Genomic DNA, 22380 nt, shown 5'->3' with positions numbered 1-22380 from the left:
ATGTATTAGAACGATGAGATCATCAGTGAAAGTGACATTTTATGTATTTTTCACGCACAAACAGCACTTACACGGACAATATTATTGCTGCAATACTTTTTACTGTTTTGAAACACAAATGTTTGTATTCAGCGAAGTCTCCTGAGTACAACAGTACCCCTCATGTACAGGTTTTATGGTGTTTTCAAAAGTTACAGAGTCAAATATAAGTCTTGCGTTTCAGTTTTTTCACATTGAAATTCGCTAGATTGGTTACTTTGCCTTTAAGACCGTATGGTAGCCCAGGAAGGAAAATTACCCCCATGATGGCCTACTATTTGCAGTAGTAGACAACCCAAGGTATTGCCAGTGTTTGTGACCAAGTGGCTACTAAAAAAGACTGAATATATCCCATTTGCAATACCTTGGGTGGTCTACTATTGCAAATAGTAGGCCATCATGGGGGTAATTTTCATTCCTGGGCTACCATACGGTCTCAAAGGCAACGTAACTAATCTGGCGAATGTCATTGTGAAAATACTGAAAAATGTAACATGCTATATTTGACCCTGTAACTTCTCAAAACACCATAAAACCTCTACACAGGGGGTACTGTTTTACAAATGAGACATCACTGAATACAAATATGTGTATTTTATTGCAGTAAAAGCAAACAGTATTATGACATTCACAGTTAGAATGTCAAGTAGAACTAAAATTCTTATTTTCTCCCATTATTTTATTCATATTAAATTATGTTTCATACCTAAATATTTGATGTTAAATGAAAGCCCTGTTTCCCCTGAATGAAATTATATATAATATGTGTGGGTGCACTTAATATGAAAGAGGCGAATTACGCCTGAACAGACATGTAGCGCAAATTCAAGTTTTTGTTTACGTTTTGTTTTGATCACAACGTGTACATTTGGCTCAGTGCTTAAGGGGTTAAAGGGTTTGTACAACTATTTTTGTTTTGGTTTTTGATAATACCTTACTTGGCATTATTATTTAGCCCCCTCTGCCCCCTCACAAAAGAAAGAGAATGGGGGATGGGTCTGCGCCACTGTGTACAACAGATAATGATATTAAGTCCAATGGGATCTATATCCTTGTGTCCAAAGTTCTACTTTATACGATATCCAGAAGATGTCAATGACATAGAGGATAATCCAATTTTATAAAAATGGAAAAGTTCTTACTTACAGCTTGACAGAGCGCAGACCCATCCCCCATTCTCTTGCTTTGTCTATTTATCTCCAGGGACATTAGAGGGAGTCCTTGTTTGGGACTGCTGCCTTCCTGATTAGCGTTGACTCTACTCCTTCTTTTGTCCCCTCACAAAAGAAGCTTGAAAAGTAAAAAAATAAGCTCCCAGCCCTGCAAGGCACGTTCCAGTCTGACCTCACAGAAGCTTCACAGAAGTTCACTCAAAAGCTTCTCAAAGAGAAACCTTTGATTGGACCATTTAACTAGCTTAGAGTGCATGTGCACGCACTGAGGCAGAGGGGGGTAGGAAAGAAAGGGCAGGTGGGGAAAAAAAGGAGGGAAGGTGGTAACAAACATCTCAGAGCAGCGAAGGCTGCAATAAGTGTGGGAGTGAGAAAGACGAGACAAGAGCTCCCTCTTGCAGGCTGTGCCTGCAAGGAAGAAGACACAGACATAAAATATGCACAGAAATAACTGTGTTCTGGGCTGCCTAATCATGTGAGCTGGAGGTAAAACACAATTCTGGAAATGCAATGTTTCAAGCTGAAACACTGCACATCAAGACTCCTACCACCATTACCACTTCAACAAGCAGAAGTGGTCATGGTGGTTTGAGTAACCCTTTAACCCTCTGCAATTATATCTAAGACGGAATCTGTTGTCCAAACATGTTGGAACACTGGAGGTTACCAAATCTACTAATCAAATTAGGTGACTGATTCATGCGTTATCGACCTATTAATATGAATTCATATTAAATGTGAGGAAACTCATAATGGCATTGCTTAAGTTCTGCAGTGCCAGGACCCAACATCTCTGAAACAATGTATACACGATGTATACTCTATAATTAATTTTACATTATATTTATTAAAGGTTATGTTTTACTAATTACTTATCTTTGGGTTGCTTTCTAGTCTTGGGAAGGTCATGATTGTGAGGTGTTAACATTTATCTGCCTCCGTCCTTCGTTCCTCTCTGTTCCAATATTTCCAACATCTCTGAATGAGTGGATATGCCACAGCGTGCCATGTTTACATTATATATTGACACTCTCTGCTAACGCAATAGGGCATCAAGAGTGCAAGCAAACCAAACAGAAATGAAGGTTCCATTATCATTAAATCACTGCAGATTCAGTGTCGACAATATATACATGGAAGTGGGTCTCATAATATGAATGGAGCTTGCTCAGCAGATTTTGCAGGAAGTCATCCCATTGTCCATATTTTAGTGGATCTTTTCCTGTAAATATTCACACTTTGTGGAAGATTGGAAATATGAAAGCATTATGGGAATATGTGTTCCCTTTGAGCACGTTTGCAATAATGTTTCACTCACCACCATGTTTTTTGTCATCTGCTACTTTCTATTGTAGGTCCCTTGCAGAAACTCTCTATGGTAGATCCCTTGCAGACACTCTCTATGGTAGGTCCCTTGCAGACACTCTCTGTGGTAGGTCCCTTGCAAAAACTTTCTACAGTAGGTCCCTTTCATCCACTCTCTATGGTAGGCTTCTTGCAGACACTCTCTATGGTAGGTCCCTTGCAGAAACTCTCTATGGTAGGTCCCGTGCAGACACTCTCTATGGTAGGTCCCTTGCAGACACTCTCTATGGTAGGTCCCTTGCAGAGGGTGCATCTTTTGTGTTGACAGCATCAGGTCACTTGTTATCATTTAGCCTCACTTCTGTTACTTTTATTATTTTTTTCCATTGCTGACCAAGTAAAGTCAATCTTTATAATCGCTGTAAATAAGGATACTATATAAAGGAATGTAAAATAAATAATAAAATGTATATACTATCAAAGACCGCAAGGCTTTGCAGAAATAAAACAACCTACTCAGGAAGCTTTTCAAAATATAAAGAATTTGTCATTTTACTTTCATTCAATGGGATTCCCACTTTGAGGAGATATTAAGAGTTGCTTTTCAAGTATTAAAAATCCAATAGGGCCCTGAGGCATCACCGAATAGGAATCCACAAAATAATTATTTGATGGAGTTTTATATTGAGTGCCAGTGGGCTCTCCCCAGCAAGTAAAACTTTTATATGTTGAAAGCAGAGTGGTTCCCACAGCTAAAGTAAATACACAGCTCAAGTTAATGATTAAATAAATAAAAACAATAAATCATCAGAAGCCACATTTAACCAACTGAAGCTTAGGTTCCATAACGACCTTAGCAAAAACCTTAATGAAAACTGTTATAAAAGAAAACACTGGTGTCATTGAACCATTATGAGATCAAATTCTGTAAAAGAAACTTGAATTATTGGACGATTAAATATTTCACATGAACAAGAAATACCAATTATTGAATATATAAAAATGCATGATACGAGTTGAATGCTTAAAATATAGCAGAATAATCTTATGTAATAAATACATTTTAGACAATTCTATTATAGAAATAAAAAAAATACAATCACACAGTAACCAGTCATCTGTGTACATATTATGCATATTGCAACAATTACGTATTTATTAGATGGTATGTATGTATACATACGTGCAGTAGTCTTGCAAAACTGAAGTAATAATAAAATAAAAAAATAAAATCTCAACTGGATCCCATAATTGTAAATAAACATTAACATACGTTTTAAATCTGAAATCATGTATTGATTATGTCGATGATAAAGATATTTATATGCTTATAGGTAATGAACTTTTATAATCATATATTGTTACTTAACAACAATTATCACTACTAATACGTGAGATAATATGTAAATATCTAATGTGAATTAATGTTATCACACCACACAGTTAATAAAAAAAAAATGCATAGTACTTGCACTGGAAACAGATCACAATTTGTTTTTGTATATTTACAGAATAAAAGCTTTTTTTTAAAAAAAACAAAAAAAATACATTTTTCTGTTTTTAGAATGTGATTTGTACAATGTTATATGTTCTTGATGAATAGATGCAGTTCTAACAGAGAAAGAGAGAGGTGAGTGAACAGCCAAAACACCAAAAATTTCAGATGTTGTTTTCTGTACATCCTGAAGATATTACTGTTTGTAAACATTTAACTTCTTTTGAAAATGTTATCTTTCAAACTCTACTTTTAGAAATTGAGAACTAGTGACTTTTTGTTACATAATTTCCTACTGTATGTGCATTTCTTATATTTTAATTATTTGTAAATCTTTATTTTTCAGTTTCCCAATTTTTCTTTGTTTTTACTAAGTGTTGAAAAAGTGATTACAGGGAACATGTCTTAATCAGTGCTGACAACAGCCAATTATGTGCCAGATGTAGAGTCATTAGTTTGAATGCGCCAATGGGTATTTTAAACTAATGCATACTGTCAATCTCAATGTTAAACTGGCAGATTTTAGGCTCACTATTGACTTCTTAAATTATGGATCACTTTTGCTCTCCTTGAATTCGCCACAAGGACCGTGTCCAAAGAAACAAAGTATGATTACATCAGAGAATGATAGTCTAAACAATACTTATATTTCCTCTGCTTAGTCTGACAATAGTATTCATTGAATGTTGTTTTAGATGAAGAATTGATCTATGATATCCAAAATGCTTCTGTTATAATATATCAGTCTCTTTAATTGAACAAAAAGTGGCTGATGTTCCAGGAGGTTCTCTGTTTTCAGTGCTTGGTGCTAGTCATACCGAAGAAAGGACATCACCCGATGGATCCTTCTCCTTTTTATCAAAAAAGGTGTGAGCAGTTGTTGGTTTCATCAAAAGATCATCTGATTCTACTTGGCTTTTGCTTTCTTCTACCTCTGAATAATCCCCTGGTGACTGTTTGGTGGCCTTCGTTAAAGCATTCTTAAAACGATTCTTCAGCTCTGGATCAGGACAATAAACATATTCATAGAGGGTTCCTGCAATGACTGCACCAACTAATGGGCCAATCCAATAGACCTGGAATGAAATATCAGTCATTAAAAGAAATGCTGGTAGGATTATTTTATTAGTAATATATACAAATAATATTTAAAAAAGAAATACACCACACTTTGCAAGAAATTACATAGGAGTCTCTAAGGTCCCCTATCAAATGCGAATTTCATAACTCTTAACATAGACATTGCAAATACATTCCTAACAGAGCACATCAATCTAGAATATAATTTTATATTTAAATCCATGTAAGCAACATTAATGTGTGGTCATTTACTAATCTCTAACTTTTTTAAGCAAGATGATAAATCAAACTGGATTAATGTGTAGCAATTTGATGGAAGATCCACTTAATTAACAATTCTCTTTGAAAGGCAACCCTCTAGATTTCCTTAATAACGGAGCTTGCGTCATTTCCCAGATCCCCATACCCCACATGCAAAGGTGTCACGTCTAAACATTTGATATGAAGGAACACAACTGTAGATTTCGTATAGTTTGAAGTTTTTATTATAAAAGGTAAAAGATAATGGGACGTTAGTCCAATTCACAGGTACTGTAACTTTAATTAGAAAACGATAACTGAAGTCCACAATTACAGACACTGTAGCCTTAAGGAATAAACGATAACTGAAGTCCACAATTACAGACACTGTAGCCTTAAGGAATAAACGATAACTGAAGTCCACAATTACAGACACTGTAGCCTTAAGGAATAACGATAACTGAAGTCTACAATTATAAGCAATGTAGCTCTAAGGAGTAAACGATAACTGAAGTCCACAATTATAGGCACTGTAGCTTTAAGGAGTAAACGATAACTGAAGTCCACAATTATAGGCACTGTAGCTTTAAGGAGTAAACGATAACTGAAGTCCACAATTATAGGCACTGTAGCTTTAAGGAGTAAACGATAACTGAAGTCAACAATTATAGGCACTGTAGCTTTAAGGAGTAAATGATAACTGAAGTCCACAATTATAGGCACTGTAGCTTTAAGGAGTAAACGATAACTGAAGTCCACAATTATAGGCACTGTAGCTTTAAGGAGTAAACGATAACTGAAGTCCACAATTATAGGTACTGTAGCTTTAAGGAGTAAACGATAGTAAATTGCAGATACTGAATCAAATAAAGTCTCTTAGTAGAATTAACGGTTTAGGTGATAAGTAGTTACAATAGCTGTTCCATAACTTTAACTGAAGCAAGACTGATGCAGATAACTGATATGCAGTATGAGTTGAAGTTAGCTGTAACGGGGTTGGTTTTACCGAAGGACTTTGGAGACAGGTAATAACAGCTTTTAGATGCAACGCTTATCACATTGGTTTTACTTAGCTTCCGGCACATAGAACACTGGTTCCCGAGATCTCCTCAGAGGCGGATGAAGAGTGTTAAGCTTTAGTCGTGGATGAGGAGAGGTGAAGGGAACTTTGCAGAGTCTTTCAGTCCGGTCTGGTAGCAGAGGCTTTCACAACGAAGTAGTACCGGTTGGTAGGTACGGAACGTAGTTTAATAATCCAGCCTCGATCAGCTGGTGCGGTCAGATTAAATAGGCAGACCGTGTCATAAAGAGGTGTGGCTAGGCTCCGTGGAACCAGGAAGTAAGGGAATACCGTAATTAAGGCATGACAAAAGGGTTACGTAATAGAGACTAATATGTTGTGTATCTTGGGAGGCTATCTTTCCAGTCCACATAGTTATATATGTTTCTGCTGACGAACCAAAGAAAAGCCAGAAGCCAAACTGGAACAGATGTCTAACAAAAAGCATTACGTGCATTTGAGTCAAGGGCTGCATAGCGGACATATAAACACAACAAAGCCATTTTGTGTATAGATTGCTTTGCAGAAAAATGTAAACATTTAAATTATATAAATTAACCCCTTCAGGACGGAGTCAATAGTACACGTTCTGATCAAAACAAAACGTAAACAAAAACTGGAATTTGCGCTATATGTCTGTTCAACCGCAATTGACCTCTTTCATATTAAATGCACCCACACTTATTATATATCATTTTGTTCAGGAGAAACAGGGCTTTCATATCAAATATTTATATATGAAACATAATTTATTATGAATAAAATAAAAAAAACTGTGAGAAATTTTAATGTTTTTTAAAATTTTCCGCCTCACATTTTAACTGTAAATGTCATAATACTGTTAGGTTTTACTGCAAAAAAATGCACATATTTGTAATCAGCGATGTCTCATGAGTACAACAGTACCCCCCATTAACAGGTTTTATGGTGTTTTGGAAAGTTACAGGGTCAAATATAGAACGTTCCATTTTCAAATTGAAATTTGCCAGATTAGTAATGTTACCTTTGAGACGGTGTGGTAGCCCAGGAATGAGAATTACCCCCATAATGGCATACCATTTGAAAAAGTAGACCACCCAAGGTATTGAAAGTGGGTATGTTTTAGTAGCCACTTAGTCACAAACACTGGCCAAAGTTAGCATTCATATTTGTTTGTGTGAAAAATGCAAAAAACTAATATTTGGCCAGTGTTTGTGACTAAGTGGCTACTAAGAAAGACTGGACATACCCCACTTGCAATACCTCGGGTTGTCTACTTTTGCAAATGGTATGCCATCATGGGAGTAATTCTCATTCCTGGGCTACCATACGCTAAAGGCAACATAACCAATCTGGCAAATTTCAATGTCAAAAAAATGAAATGCAAGCCTTCTTTGTGACTCTCTAACTTTCCAAAACACCATAAAATCTGTACATGGGGGGTACTGTTATTCTCGGGAGACTTCACTAAACACAAATATTAGTGTTTTAAAACAGTAAAACATATTACAACAATAATATAGTCCATAAAATTACCGTTTGTTTGTAAAAAAAAAATGCAAAAAAATTCACTTTTACTTAAAATATCATCGCTCAAATACATTTTACCAGTTTGAAACACTAACATTTGAGTTCGGCGAAGTCTCCCAAGTAAAACAGTACCCCCTATGTACAGGTTTTATGGTGTCTTGGAGAGTTACAGGGTCAAATATAGTGCTTGCGAATTCAATTCTCTGCACTTTCTCCCTGTGTTGTCAGGCATGTCAATCAAATTTTAATTAATACAATCACATAATTATGTTAAAAGATTATTTAAATATACACGTAGAATTTTAATATATATGCATTTATAGGTATTTAAATTCTACGTGTATACTAATGTATTCTTTTATGTAATTATATGTATTTATCTATGTATATATATATTTGCGGTTATTTGTATTTTATATATAGATAGATATATATAGAATGTCATTCTAAGTGTATTTTGTTACCAATATATATATATATATATATATATATATATATTAATAACAAAATACAGTTAGAATGAAATTACATATGAATATATAATTTATATAAAATTTTGTTTCAATAATTTATTTATTTATTTTATTATTTTATTATTGTAATTATACGTATATATATATATATATATATATATATATAATATATGTGTATATATCTATTATATATAATATATATACATATTATATATATGTAACGTCATTCTAAGTGTATTTTAATATTAATATATATACTAATATTAATATTAAAATACACTTTGTATGACGTTACATATATATAATATGTATATATATATTATATGTATAATATATATATTATATGTATAAAAATACTTTTAATTTAATTTTAAACATGTCTTATATTTTTTTTTACACTACCTACCAGCAGGGGGATTTTAGACAGTCCCCCTGCTGGCAGATCCATAGCCAGCTATAGGGGGCCATGTGATCGCTCTTTGAGAGCGATCACATGGCCCCCAGGGGCCTCATTTGCCGGGAGAGGGCTGCCTGGGCTGTCAGGCAGCCCTCCAGAAGAGGATCGCGGTGGAGGTGAGTAGATCTCACCTCCTGGGGGCTTAAGCCGTTACGGCGTTCTATGCCTCCGCAATGGCTTTAACCCCTTAAGGACCAAACTTCTGTAATAAAAGGGAATCACGACATGTCACACACGTCATGTGTCCTTAAGGGGTTAAAGTCCTTTAAAGCCGGGACGGCATAGAACGCCGTAACGGCGTTAAGGGGATAACACCATTTTTATTTTTCATGTATTCTGTCATTCTTCATAAAAATATGTTTCATATTTATTTTAAAATGGGAAGATCCCACCTTGAATCTGCAATGCATTCATTAATTTCTTAACAAGCACCAGAAATTGCATTGCAGATGCAAAATAAAGAAGAAAAATAATAGTATCATCACACAATTAATTAATACCTATTTTTAAGTATAACAATACCTAAAAGGCCCTTGCAACTGCTGACTGACATTGCTCATTGTTATAAATATTAAAATAGAATATGCACCTATTCATAATTGTATTAATCCTCACATAGCAGTTGCGAGGGAATTAGGTCCAATACTATATTGTCTTTCAAGCCTGGGACTCCTATTCTATCCTATAGTCATTCATTATTGATTATATAAAACAAGTTTCATTTACAGGACTCCACAGAGCCGGACAGCATGTACCCCAGGGACCAGATTGAACAGATGTAAGTATGTAATTGTGAATGTCTCTGTATGCATGTATGTATGTCTCTGTATGGATGTATGGATGTATGTATGTCTCTGTATGTGTGTATGTCTCTGCCTGTATGTCTCTGTGTGACTGTGTCTGTATGTCTCTGCCAGTGTGTCGGTATGTTTCTGACTGTATGTATTGGTGTCTCTATGTTTCTGTATGATTATGTCTGTGCTTATATGACAGTGTACCTGTATGACTTTAATTGTGTGCCTTTTATGACTGTGTGACTGAAAACAATGCCTGTGTGCCTGTGGCTTGCGAGGAAAGACACACAAAGGGATCTGGAGGGGAGGGAACACACAAAACGGACTAAGGGGAAAAAGAGCCACACAGAGGGACTGTAGTGGAGAAGGAGACAAAGAAAGGGACCGGGGTGAGACAGAGACACAGAAAGGGGCTGTTGTAAGAAAGAGACACTACAGGGGCTGGAGGGAAAGGACACACAAAGGAACTGGGGGGGGGGGGAGTAAGATACATACAAAGGAGGCTGTAAGACACACTAAAGGGGGAATTAAATACACTACAGCACAAAAGGTGTACCAAATTTAAAATGGGGGAGGGGGTGTTACAACAAGACACACAGGTGTAGCTAAAAATCTGTGCACCAGCCCTGTATACTAAAACATCCATCTCTTAGCACCTGTGAAGACAGGCAGGAGAGATTGAACTTCTAACTTACCCCGCTACCTCCTCTTCTTCAACTGCTGCAGTTCAGTCTGGAGGAGAGGTGAATACAGTCACAATCAGTCTGTATTTATCTCTCTAAAGTCCACAGTGTGCCATGTGAATTTCAGGAACTTTAAAATAGGCATAATGATTTGCAATAAACAAATTTCATTTGCAATTATGCAAATCGTATATACACGATTGCAGGCTATAAATGCATTCTCTTGCAATTGTGTATACATGGGTGCGGAGGTGAAGGGGTTAATGAGTAACACCAAAAGTGTGAATGGTAGTTGCACTGTTGTTATTTGAAGTACAATCCCAGCTTGGCCTTAAAGCTAGCATTTAACTCTAATTGCTAATTTTACAAAAAAAAGAAAATGAGAGTGGATGCATACGTGGTTTTGACTATACCTAAGTGGTATTTAGCTAATATCTCAAATACTTTTATAGTTACTTATAATTTTGTTCAAACACACGTGAACCTCTGTGTTGCAGCATAATATGTTGCAGTGCAGGAAGAGTGCAATTCTTCACAAAGGATGACACTGTTAGGGAAGATTCTACATGTGAAATGCAGAAATAATGCTAATGTCATCAGCTTCTCATATAAAATGGATCATGAGGCACTTTTACCCTATTTTCTGCAATTTGTCACAGTGATGAATGAGAAATGGCAAATCCCACCATGTAAATATAGCCTGCAGTGTCTATCTGGTCCTTGTGATAATTAACTCCTGAAGTGGTTAGTCAAATCTGTTTCCATAGAGATGATACACTGGTAGAGGTTTGGTCGTTTGACATGAAAACTGTTTAATTCAGATTTTCTTGAGTCAAACTACTTCTTTTACATTTCGGTCAGTCCATTTAAATATGGGTAATTATGTGATAATTACAAGCAGAATGCACAATACTTGCAAATTAAGTGGTTTTATATGCAATGGCAATCACACTAACAAGATTCATACATATGAACATTAAAGATATTCAATGGATCATATACTAATATAATTCTGTTAAATGTACTTCTAATAAGATTTGTTTATATATTCAAGCCTGAATTCATGTTGTTGTAAAATATTGAAACATTTTGAAAAAAAAAACAAGTCACAAAAGCAAACATAATAGGTAAAAATAAATTATAGACAGCGCGTAGTAGAAAATACTGATAGTAAAGTATAGTTGTGCAGTGGTGGAACTACTAGGGCTGCAAAGGTCGCAACTGCCACTGGGTCCTGAAGTTCCGTGTGTCAGTGGGGCCCATCGAGGATGGTAGCAGCAAGCAGGATAGCAACAAGCAGCTTACTTTATTCACAAGCCTGCTTAAGCACTTCACTGAGTCCAGTACCAGACTCTACTCCTCGGTGAATCCATGGTGGTCAGGGGGTGTATGCTCTGCACCCCCTGCTGAAATGCTCTATCATATCCACTCTTCGTGGCTCCAGCGCTCAGGCAGTGAGTCATAGCACAGCCAAGGAGATTTAAAACCTGTGCTCTGACTGAATACTGAGTGCCAGAAATGTGAAGCAGGGGATATGACAGAATTTCAGCAGGGATTTCAGAGCATCACATATACCACCGGAGCACCAGGGAATATATAACAGCGGGGTTGGACTGAGAGAGAGGGTAAGTGTGTTAGTGTTTGTGTGTGTGAGTTATTTTCATCTGTGCATGTGTGTCAGTGTTTCTGTGTCAGTGTATATATGTGTGCATGTGTATCAGTGTTTGTGTGTGTCAGTGTATGTATCTGTGCATGTGTCAGTGTTTTTGTGTTTCAGTGTATGCATCCGTGTGTGTATGTTTGTGTGTGCCAGTGTATAAATCTGTGCATGTGTCAGTGTATATATGTGTGTCAATGTTTGTATGTGTGAGTTTATGAATCCAGTGCATGTGTTAGTGTTTGTGTGTGTCAGTATATATATATATGTGTGTCAATGTTTGTATTGGGGTTCAGTGCATGAATTCAGTGCATGTGTCAGTGTTTGTGTGTATGTGCTTGTGTGTTTATGTATATCAGTGTATATATCCATGCATGTGTGTCAGTGTTTGTGAATCTGTGTAAGTGGATCTGTGCATGCATGTCAGCATGTGTCAATGTAAATGTGTATGTGTGTGCATCACTTGGAGTGTATATGTGTGTCTGTGGGCATCTATATGTGGCAGTATATGAGTGTTTTTGTGTATGTACCCCCGTATGTGTGTGTAGTAATGCATATGTATTTGTGAATACACATTTGCATACAATCACCAATATTACATATAAACACAACCATGCATTTAAACACCAACACTGTACACAAAACCAGTCATGCATTCAAAAAGCAACATAATAAGCACACACCCCTGCGTGCATACACTAACACTTCATAACAAACTTTGCATTCAAACACTGACTGTATGCACACACCTGCATTTAAATGCCAACACCACACACAAACAGACCCCCTTCATTCAGAATTATTCACAAACATTCACACAAATATAGTCCATACAAAAACACATCTGCATTCACAGATACTGCATACAAATAAAACCCTGCCAGTGTGGGTTAATAGTAGATTCACAGTTGGCAAAGCATTGTGGGATGTGTAACGCGGCTAAGGATCTACCTGTTGGCCACCTCTGTTCCATTGGATTGGGTGGTGGCTTAACTGATTCTTGTACCAGGGCCTGAGGCTTCTAGTTACCCCTGCGGATGTGCATCTTTATTTCACCTTTAATGAAGTTCTGAGATGTTTCATAGATCCCTTTTAATTGACGAATGGAGGTGAACATTTTAATATAAATATATACTTGGCCAGGTAAGGGTCATACATTGTATTCTTGGGCCTTATATCAATTGCAAATTTTAGCACCGTTTTTTAAAAAAGGATATTGCAGAACTAGAGAGTGCAGTGGCAAGTTACAAAATGAATAAGGGGATTGGAAAACAATAGTTATGCAGAAAGGATAGGAAATCTGCATTTGTTCTCTCTAGAAATAAGGCGTCTCAGAGGGGATATGATAGCAAGGTCAGTAGAAATGTGCGAACGTGTTAATTAATAGTGATATACAACAGACAAGAGGTCACCTATTGAGGCTGGAAGAAAGATGGTTTAGCTTGAAGCAGAGGTAAGGATTACTTACAGTAAGGAAAATAAAAATGTGTAATTCTCTACCCAGTGACGTTGTCTTAAAATATATTTAAAAAAAAAAAATGCCCAGATGCTTCTTTTTCTTTGCAAAAACAGAATATTCAATGATATAATTAACCCCTTAACGCCGTTACGGCGTTCTATGCCGTCGCGGCTTTAAAGGGCTTTAAAGCCGTTGCGGCGGCATAGAACGCCGTAACGGCTGAAGCCCCCAGGAGGTAAGCTATACTTACCTCCGCTGCGATCCTCTTCTGGGGGTCTGCCTGAGAGCCCAGGCAGCCCCCCTCCGGCAAATGAGGCCCCCGGGGGCCATGTGATCGCTCTCAAAGAGCGATCACATGGCCCCCTATAGCTGGCTATGGATCTGCCAGCAGGGGGACTGTCTAAAATATTAGAGAGTCCCCCTGCTGGTAGGTAGTGTAAAAAAAAAATTAAATACACATGTTAAAATAAAATACAAGTATTTATATATATATATATAATATATGTATATATATTATATATAATATATATACATATTATATATATGTAACGTCATACGTAATGTATTTTAATATTAATATTAGTATATATATTAGTATTAAAATACACTTAGAATGACGTTACATATATAATATGTATATATATATTATATATATAATAGATCTACATATATATTATATATATATACGTATAATTACAATAATAAATAAATAAAATAATAAAATAAATAAATAAAATATTGAAACAAAATTTAAAATAAATTATATATTCATATGTAATTTCATTCTAACTGTATTTTGTTATTAATATATATATATTGGAAACAGAATACACTTAGAATGACATTCTATATATATCTATCTATATATAAAATACAAATAACCGCAAATATATATAGATAGATAAATACATATAATTACATAAAAGATTACATTAGTATACACGTAGAATTTAAATACCTATAAATGCATATATATTAAAATTCTACGTGTATATTTAAGTAATTTTTTAACATAATTATGTCATTTAATTAATTAAAATTTGATTGACATGCCTGGCAACACAGCGAGAAAGTGCAGAGAATTTAATTCGCAAGCACTATATTTGACCCTGTAACTCTCCAAGACACCATAAAACCTGTATATAGGGTGTACTGTTTTACTCGGGAGACTTCGCTGAACTCAAATATTAGTGTTTCAAACTGGTAAATTGTATTACAACGATGATATTTTAAGTAAAAGTGAAGTTTTTTGCATTTTTTACAAACAAACGGCACTTTTATGGACTATATTATTGTTGTAATATGTTTTACTGTTTTAAAACACTAATATTTGTGTTTAGTGAAGTCTCCCAAGAATAACAGTACCCCCCATGTACAGATTTTATGGTGTTTTGGAAAGTTAGAGAGTCACATATAAGGCTTGCATTTCATTTTTTTGACATTGAAATTTGCCAGATTGGTTATGTTGCCTTTGAGACCGTATGGTAGCCCAGGAATAAGAATTACCCCCATGATGGCATACCATTTGCAAAAGTAGACAACCCAAGGTATTGCAAATGGGGTATGTCCAGTCATTTTTAGTAGCCACTTAGTCACAAACACTGGCCAAATATTAGTTTTTTGCTTTTTTCACACAGAAACAAATATGAACGCTAACTTTGGCCAGTGTTTGTGACTAAGTGGCTACTAAAAAAGACTAAACATACCCCACGTTCAATACCTTGGGTTGTCTACTTTTTCAAATGGTATGCCATTATGGGGGTAATTCTCATTCCTGGGCTACCACACCGTCTCAAAGGTAACATTACTAATCTGGCAAATTTCAATTTGAAAATGGAACGTTCTATATTTGACCCTGTAACTTTCCAAAACACCATAAAACCTGTTAATGGGGGGTACTGTTGTACTCGTGAGACATCGCTGATTACAAATATGTGCATTTTGTTGCAGTAAAACCTAACAGTATTATGACATTTACAGCTAAAATGTGAGGCGGAACTACAAATTAAAAAAAAAAATTCTAATTTCTTACAGTTTTTTTTTATTTTATTCATAATAAATTGTTTCATATATAAATATTTTATATGAAATGAAAGCCCTGTTTCTCCTGAACAAAATGATATATAATAAGTGTGGGTGCATTTAATATGAAAGAGGTGAATTACGGTTGAACAGACATATAGCGCAAATTCCAGTTTTTGTTTACGTTTTGTTTTGATCAGAACGTGCACTATTGACTCCGTCCTGAAGGGGTTAATATGTATGTGTATAGGTTGTTGATCCATAGAGAAATCGCTGATTGTCGTTATGGAGTAAAAACAATTTTTTTCTAATTTTGTGTCATAATTGGAAATTGCTATATTTGAAATCAAAAGAATAAAGGAATGTTTTCTAAATGTGGAACTTGACAGACTTTAGTAGTAATAGTAAAGCACCAGGTAGTTACATGGTTGGTGATATTACAACAATTCCTGAAAATGCGTGTGGGATGGGGACTTTGCAGAATCAAGCTCATAAACCTCTTGAAAGACTGTTTACCACTATTGAATTTACATAGCAGTAGCAAGTATAACCGACATTTCTCTGAATACGTACTGACATGGTTTGTAAATCATTTTAGAATAAATTCAATATAAATTAGAAAAATAATAAAATAAGGTTACTCTATTTGCAACATATATATTGTTGCGGCTATTCTTAATTGTAAAAAAAGACAGTTACCCAATGACTTTCCCAGATGTTCATAATAACAGCAGGTCCCAAAGATCTTGCTGGGTTCATGCTGGCTCCTGTGTAGTTTATCTAAAGGAATAGAGCATGTACATCAAACGTATTATTAATACATATTGTTAAAACGAAGGTGAGCATGTCATATACATGTCTAAGAATATAATCTGTTTTATTATTGACTTGCTCTAAAGCTCCTTGTTGAAGACCTACATATTTAAAAGTGAAAGATACGATGAGGCTACTAAGAAACAGCAATATAAAAAGGACACATATCTCTGAGACAATAAATAAATCTGCAGCTGGGATTCTCAGATGTTAAAATGAATCTGAATGAAGTTAATACACCAGCTATTCCCCAAATCTGCAAAACGTCAGGGCAAAAATAATAAAAAAGATACAAGGATAGCATGAAGGGTGTTAATAATTTTGAGACTGGAGAAGTCATTATAAGTTGCATTTTCAGTTGAGTTTGGGGAAACTACTTGAAGCATCCATTGCTTTTGTTTGATTTGTTCATTGTGAAAAATAGCAGAAAATCTGAAAATTGACTATAAACCGAATTTTCAATGAGGGTTGAATAATAATTTTGATTAAAACTATATATATATATATATATATATATATATATATATAGTATTGTAACGGCACCCCCAGACATAAAAGGGATTTAGTAGATCTTCCCTTCCAGAGACACAGGCACAGCTACTGTAGACACGAATACAGCGAACTAGAGAAGCTTATGAATGCCGTAAACAGCTGAACCAGAACCATACGAATACTGTAAACAGCCGAATAGGAAAAAACATATGAATTGGTTTACACTCCTAGCAGTCAAACTGGACCAGCATACAATAAATCTCCCCCAAGAACGAGACAAGGCTCCGTTTTATGGGTCAAGCAGGAAAAGCTAGAGCTGTGAGTTTATTGTTCTTATATACACATTAGTACCACCCACAGGGTTTTGGAAAACAACCAATAAACACGTACAATACACTCAGACACTCCCACACAAAATCCTCCCCTCTGCCTGTGATACAATTACCTTACACAAAGGGTAATTTAATTATCACAAGCAGAGAAATACAGTTTTCCACATTATTCATAACTTAAAAAGTATCACATTCACATAAAACTTACATTTTCAGAATCAGCATACTCCAAATACAAACATACGTCAAAATCATACAAATTGGTCCAGTGGTTCAAAAGATAGATCGTAGTCCTTTGTGACCAAATGAAGCATGGCTTTTCTGCCCAAAACCAGTTCCACAGAGTCTTCTATCCTGGAGATAATTGGGAAGTTATCCAATTATCTCCAAGGACAGAGGCAAAACTCCATTGAACACATGGCAGCAAAAGACAATAAAATACATAAAAATATATAACTGTGCAGCCATTGCATAAAACAGGTACATTCAACATATCCCAGATAGCTTAGATCTGAGCGCACATTATTACTGAATGGCACTCAGATCACACACATACAGTTCAATTACCATGGAGCCAAAGTCTTTCCCATAGACTTTCATTATACGAATGGGCTCCATGGCATAGCTATCTGGGGTATCACCACTCAAACAGGGCAAGCACCGAATGACCCGGCTTTCGTGTCTTTGCAGGGGAAAATCTAGCTTTTTAACATGGGGCCATAGTCCAGAGGCAACAGGCGGGCAACCAGGCTCCTCCAATGGAATGTGGCGAGATTTGTCTCGTCACAAGTATATATATATTTATATACACTGCTTTAACTGCTGCTCTTTTTCCCCTCTATTTGTCTGTTCCCACTTGATCCCACTTGATTTCTGTTTTCAATCTTTCTTTTTTTGTGCCACAATCATAACTTCGAATCAAGAATCAAAATGAACATGCCATTCCTTTGAGTGATTCATTGATTTTTGATACAGCAACATTTCATCTTGGAGTTCGGGGATTCATACGACCACCCAATCAACCCAAATTTGGAGAATTTACAGTTCATAACAAAATGTATCTCCAAATCTATTTGACACTAGTAAACAATACATTTTTCAGAATAGTCTCTGTATATTGTACCACCATTGGTTTCTAATTAAACTAATCAGCTAGAAATGTAGGATTACAATTCTTTGATATCTGAAATTCATCCATACATTTTAAACCAGTCTGTGTTGTCATTCAAATGCGAATATGAGGAGAATTTCAATGCAGTGAACCTTTAGAAAGATGAAACTTCCTTCATTTTCTACTGTATTCAGTGCTTACTGAGAGGACATGCAATTGAATATTGAATCAAACCAGAGAAGAAGAAAACCAAGGCAAAATACTTGAACATGCTTCTGAAGTAACGCTACTCATGAGGGTAACAGGGATTATAGTGAAAAAAGTGACAGACATTGATCTTTCATGTATTTAATTTACTACCTTACTGTGACTTGTTGAAATAGGGAATGAGACATTTTGTATAAGCTTTTCAAATTATTGAATATTTCTTTATACATTTTAGTTTTTTTAGAATATCAAAATATAAAAAATATATCACATATAAAAATAACTTGTTATATTAAACAAACAAAACTATTAATATAAAATAATTGTAAAAGTGTATCCAAAATGTTAAAAAAAAAATGGCCGGTGTTGCTCTTCAGCATTAAAGCTAAAGATTCTTTATATTGCCAGCAGAAGTTTTTATAGATTGCTGTTCAATGCGTATGGCTTTCTATGAGTTTTTCTAGGGATGCCTATTTCACTAGATAGAAGATGAGGACACAAGGGTAACATTTATGTTTGTTTGTAAGATGAAAATGTGACATGAATGGTTATAGAACACAGTGATCTTTCTCACAAATATTTATGTGAATAAAGGGAGGTAGGAACAACAGTTGGGGATACCCCACAACCTATTTAAATTAGGGGAATTCTTCTATTTAGTTGCAGAGTGGCTGGTCATTATTTTGATAATTTAGAGTGGGATAGTACTAACTGTGGATACTGAGAAACATGTTATAATAAGGCGTGGGGCAGTATGTCCATTCTTTGTTCATATCTACGCTTCACACTATTATAAACTGAACTAGCATGTAATTTCATTTTAAACTGCTAGCTTGATGCTGCTTTTTTTAAGCTGTCTGCCAAGAAGCAAAAATCTGACTTAAAAAATACTTATATGGCTATAAGGATATTAACTAACATAGATGGAATCCATCACAGCATATCTGTGCTCACCCAAGTTTGTATTCAATCGTGGTTCATTTTTGCTGGAATCCAACATAGCATAGTTGTGTCTTTCTAATTCCAGTTTCAAATATATACAGTGCCTTGCAAAAGTATTCACCCCCTTGACTTTTGACCTATTTTGTTACATTACAGCCTTAAGTTCAATGTTTTATTAATCTGAATTTTATGTGATGGATCAGAACACAATAGTCTAAGTTGGTGAAGTGAAATGAGAAAATTATACACATAAAATTATTTTTTAGAAATAGAAAACAGAAAATTGGTATGTGTGTATGTATTCACCCCCTTTGTTATGAAGCCCATAAAAAGCTCTGGTGCAACCAATTACCTTCAGAAGTCACATCATTTGTGAAAATGATGTCCACCTGTGTGCAATCTAAGTGTTACATGATCTGTTATTACATATACACACCTTTTTTGAAAGGCCCCAGAGGCTGCAACACCTAAGCAAGAGGCACCACTAACCAAACACTGCCATGAAGACAAAGGAACTCTCCAAACAAGTAAGGGACAATGTTGTTGAGAAGCACAAGTCAGGGTTAGGTTATACAAAAAATATCCTCATTTTTGATGATCCCCAGGAGCACCATCAAATCTATCATAACCAACTGGAAAGAACATGGCAAAAGAGCAAACCTGCTAAGAGACGGCCGCCCACCAAAACTCACAGACTAGGCAAAGAGGGCATTAATCAGAGAGGCAGCACAGAGACCTAAGGTAACCCTGGAGGAGCTGCAGAGTTCCACAGCAGAGAATGGAGTATCTGTACATAGGACGACAATAAGCCGTACGCTCCATTGAGTTGGGCTTTATGGCAGAGTGGCCAGAAGAAAGCCATTACTTTCAGCAAAAAACAAAATGGCACGTTTTGAGTTTGCGAAAAGGCATGTGGGAGACTCCCAAAATGTATGGAGGAAAGTGCTCTGGTCTGATGAGACTAAAATTGAACTTTTCAGCCATTAAAGAAAACGCTATGTCTGCCGTAAACCCAACACATCCATCATCCAAAGAACACCATCCCCACAGTGAAACATGGTGGTGGCAGCATCATGCTGTGGGGATGTTTTTCAGCAGCCGGGACTGGGAAACTGGTCAGCGTTTTGGGAAAGATGGATGGACCTGTACCACTCGGTGCGTGATTTGAGGCTAGGACGGAGGTTCACCTTCCAGCAGGACAATGACCCAAAACACACTGCTAAAGCAACACTTGAGTGGTTCAAGGGGAAACATGTAAATGTGTTGGAATGGCCTAGTCAAAGCCCAGACCTCAATCCAATAGAAAATCTGTGGTCAGACTTAAAGATTGCTGTTCACAAGCGCAAACCATCAAACTTGAAGGAGCTGGAGCAGTTTTGCAAGGAGGAATGGGCAAAAGTCCCAGGGGTAAGATGTGGCAAGCTCATAGAGACTTATCCAAAGTGACTTGGAGCTGTGATTGCTGCAAAAGGTTGATCAACAAAGTATTGACTTTAGGGGGGTGAATAGTTATGCACATTGACCTTTTCTGTTATTTTGTTCTATTTGTTGTTTGCTTCACAATAAAAAAAAAATCTTCAAAGTTGTGGGCATGTTCTGTTAATTAAATTGTGCAAATCCTCAAACAATCCATCATAATTTCAGGTTGTGAGGCAACAAAACACGAAAAAAATGCCAAGGGGGTGAATAATTTTGCAAGGTACTGTATCAGTGTATGAAAGATCACTCTAAGTTACCAGGTATAAACAAGCACCATGGCATATCCCCATAAGACCGATCTAGACTAAGATTGAACAGTACTAGAAGAACATCTTTGAGAAGCATCACATAACATCAAGGCCCACTAACTGAAAGCTAACCACTGCATGCTCCTAGAACATGAATCAGTCACCATCCAACAACAAGTAAACCACATGAACAGTTGGTCAGCACCAGAACCTGACATGATGCTCACCTAACAACACTGCATGATTGCCTAGCTGCACAAATAAATCTACTACTAGTAACAGGCTGCCAACCTGGATGGCAAACACAAGACAGCTCAGTACTGTTCCTGAACACCCTTAAATGGAAAAACACCTTTTAAGTACCGACAACATTGAAGGTCCTGTCAGGCATCATAGCTTCCTGGATCAATGAGCAGATGTGTCCATACATGAGCAATGCTCAGAAGGGGATCGGAAACAACAGCAAAGACTTAAAACACCAACTGCTGTTAAAGCAAGCAGTCACTCTGGATTCCAAGACCTTACAGACCAATGACACAATGCAACACACACATGGTTACTGGAATGCTTGGCTCTATAAATGGTTACCAAGACACTAAGACCCGTATCAAGTGCTTGAAGTGCAAATGGAGAACAGCTCTAAAAGCCAATTCCAGGACAATAACACAAGTTAACATCAAGTGTACCACATACCAGGGTGATTCAGTATGCCCAATGTAGTTCTGCATAGGCCGCAACCCCCTTAACTAAATCATCATGAAGAGTGGATATGGATACAAGTTCACTATACTACAATTGTACATGGACAACATTGAGCTAAATGCCAAGAGTGAGTAGGACATTAAATCACTGATCCACCTAACTGGGATATACAGCAAGGACATCATAATGTCATTTGGACTAGATAATTGTGGGCAGATGATAACAAAAAGAGTGAAGATGATAAAAACTAAAAAGGTTGAAGTGCCAAAAAGCCAAATATAGAAACATAGAATGTGATGTCAGATAAGAACCATTCGGACCATCTAGTCTGCCCAATTTTCTAAATACTTTCATTAGTCCCTGGCTTTATCTTATAGTTAGGATAGCCTTATGCCTATACCATGCATGCTTAAAATCCTTCACTGTGTTAACCTCTACCAGAATAGCTGGAAGGCTATTCCAAGCATCCACCTTTCCTTGTAAGTTTTATCCTGTAATCCATGAGCTAGTTTTGTAGCCCTTATCTGAACTCTCTCCAAAGTATCAATATCCTTCTGGAGATACGGTCTCCAGTACTGCGTACAATACTCTAAGTGAGGTCTCACCAGT

General features: G+C 36.2%; 1 protein-coding gene across 3 annotated transcripts in view; it reads right to left on the bottom strand.

Annotated features, from left to right (window-relative positions):
* Positions 1-4058: 4058 nt before the first annotated feature.
* The window catches only part of AQP4 (aquaporin 4), a 44169-nt gene continuing 25847 nt past the window's right edge, over positions 4059-22380 (bottom strand). For all 3 annotated transcript variants that reach the window (XM_063450447.1, XM_063450448.1, XM_063450446.1), the window contains 2 exons: positions 16145-16225; positions 4059-5087 (listed from right to left, as the gene is read on the bottom strand). In XM_063450447.1, the coding sequence (XP_063306517.1) occupies positions 4824-5087; positions 16145-16225 (345 nt within the window). In that variant the 3' untranslated portion in view covers positions 4059-4823. The remainder of the gene's footprint in view (positions 5088-16144; positions 16226-22380) is intronic.

The sequence above is a fragment of the Pelobates fuscus genome, chromosome 4, assembly GCF_036172605.1.
Source record: "Pelobates fuscus isolate aPelFus1 chromosome 4, aPelFus1.pri, whole genome shotgun sequence".
Taxonomy (NCBI): domain Eukaryota; kingdom Metazoa; phylum Chordata; class Amphibia; order Anura; family Pelobatidae; genus Pelobates; species Pelobates fuscus.
This window is presented reverse-complemented; position numbering and strand designations above follow the sequence as displayed.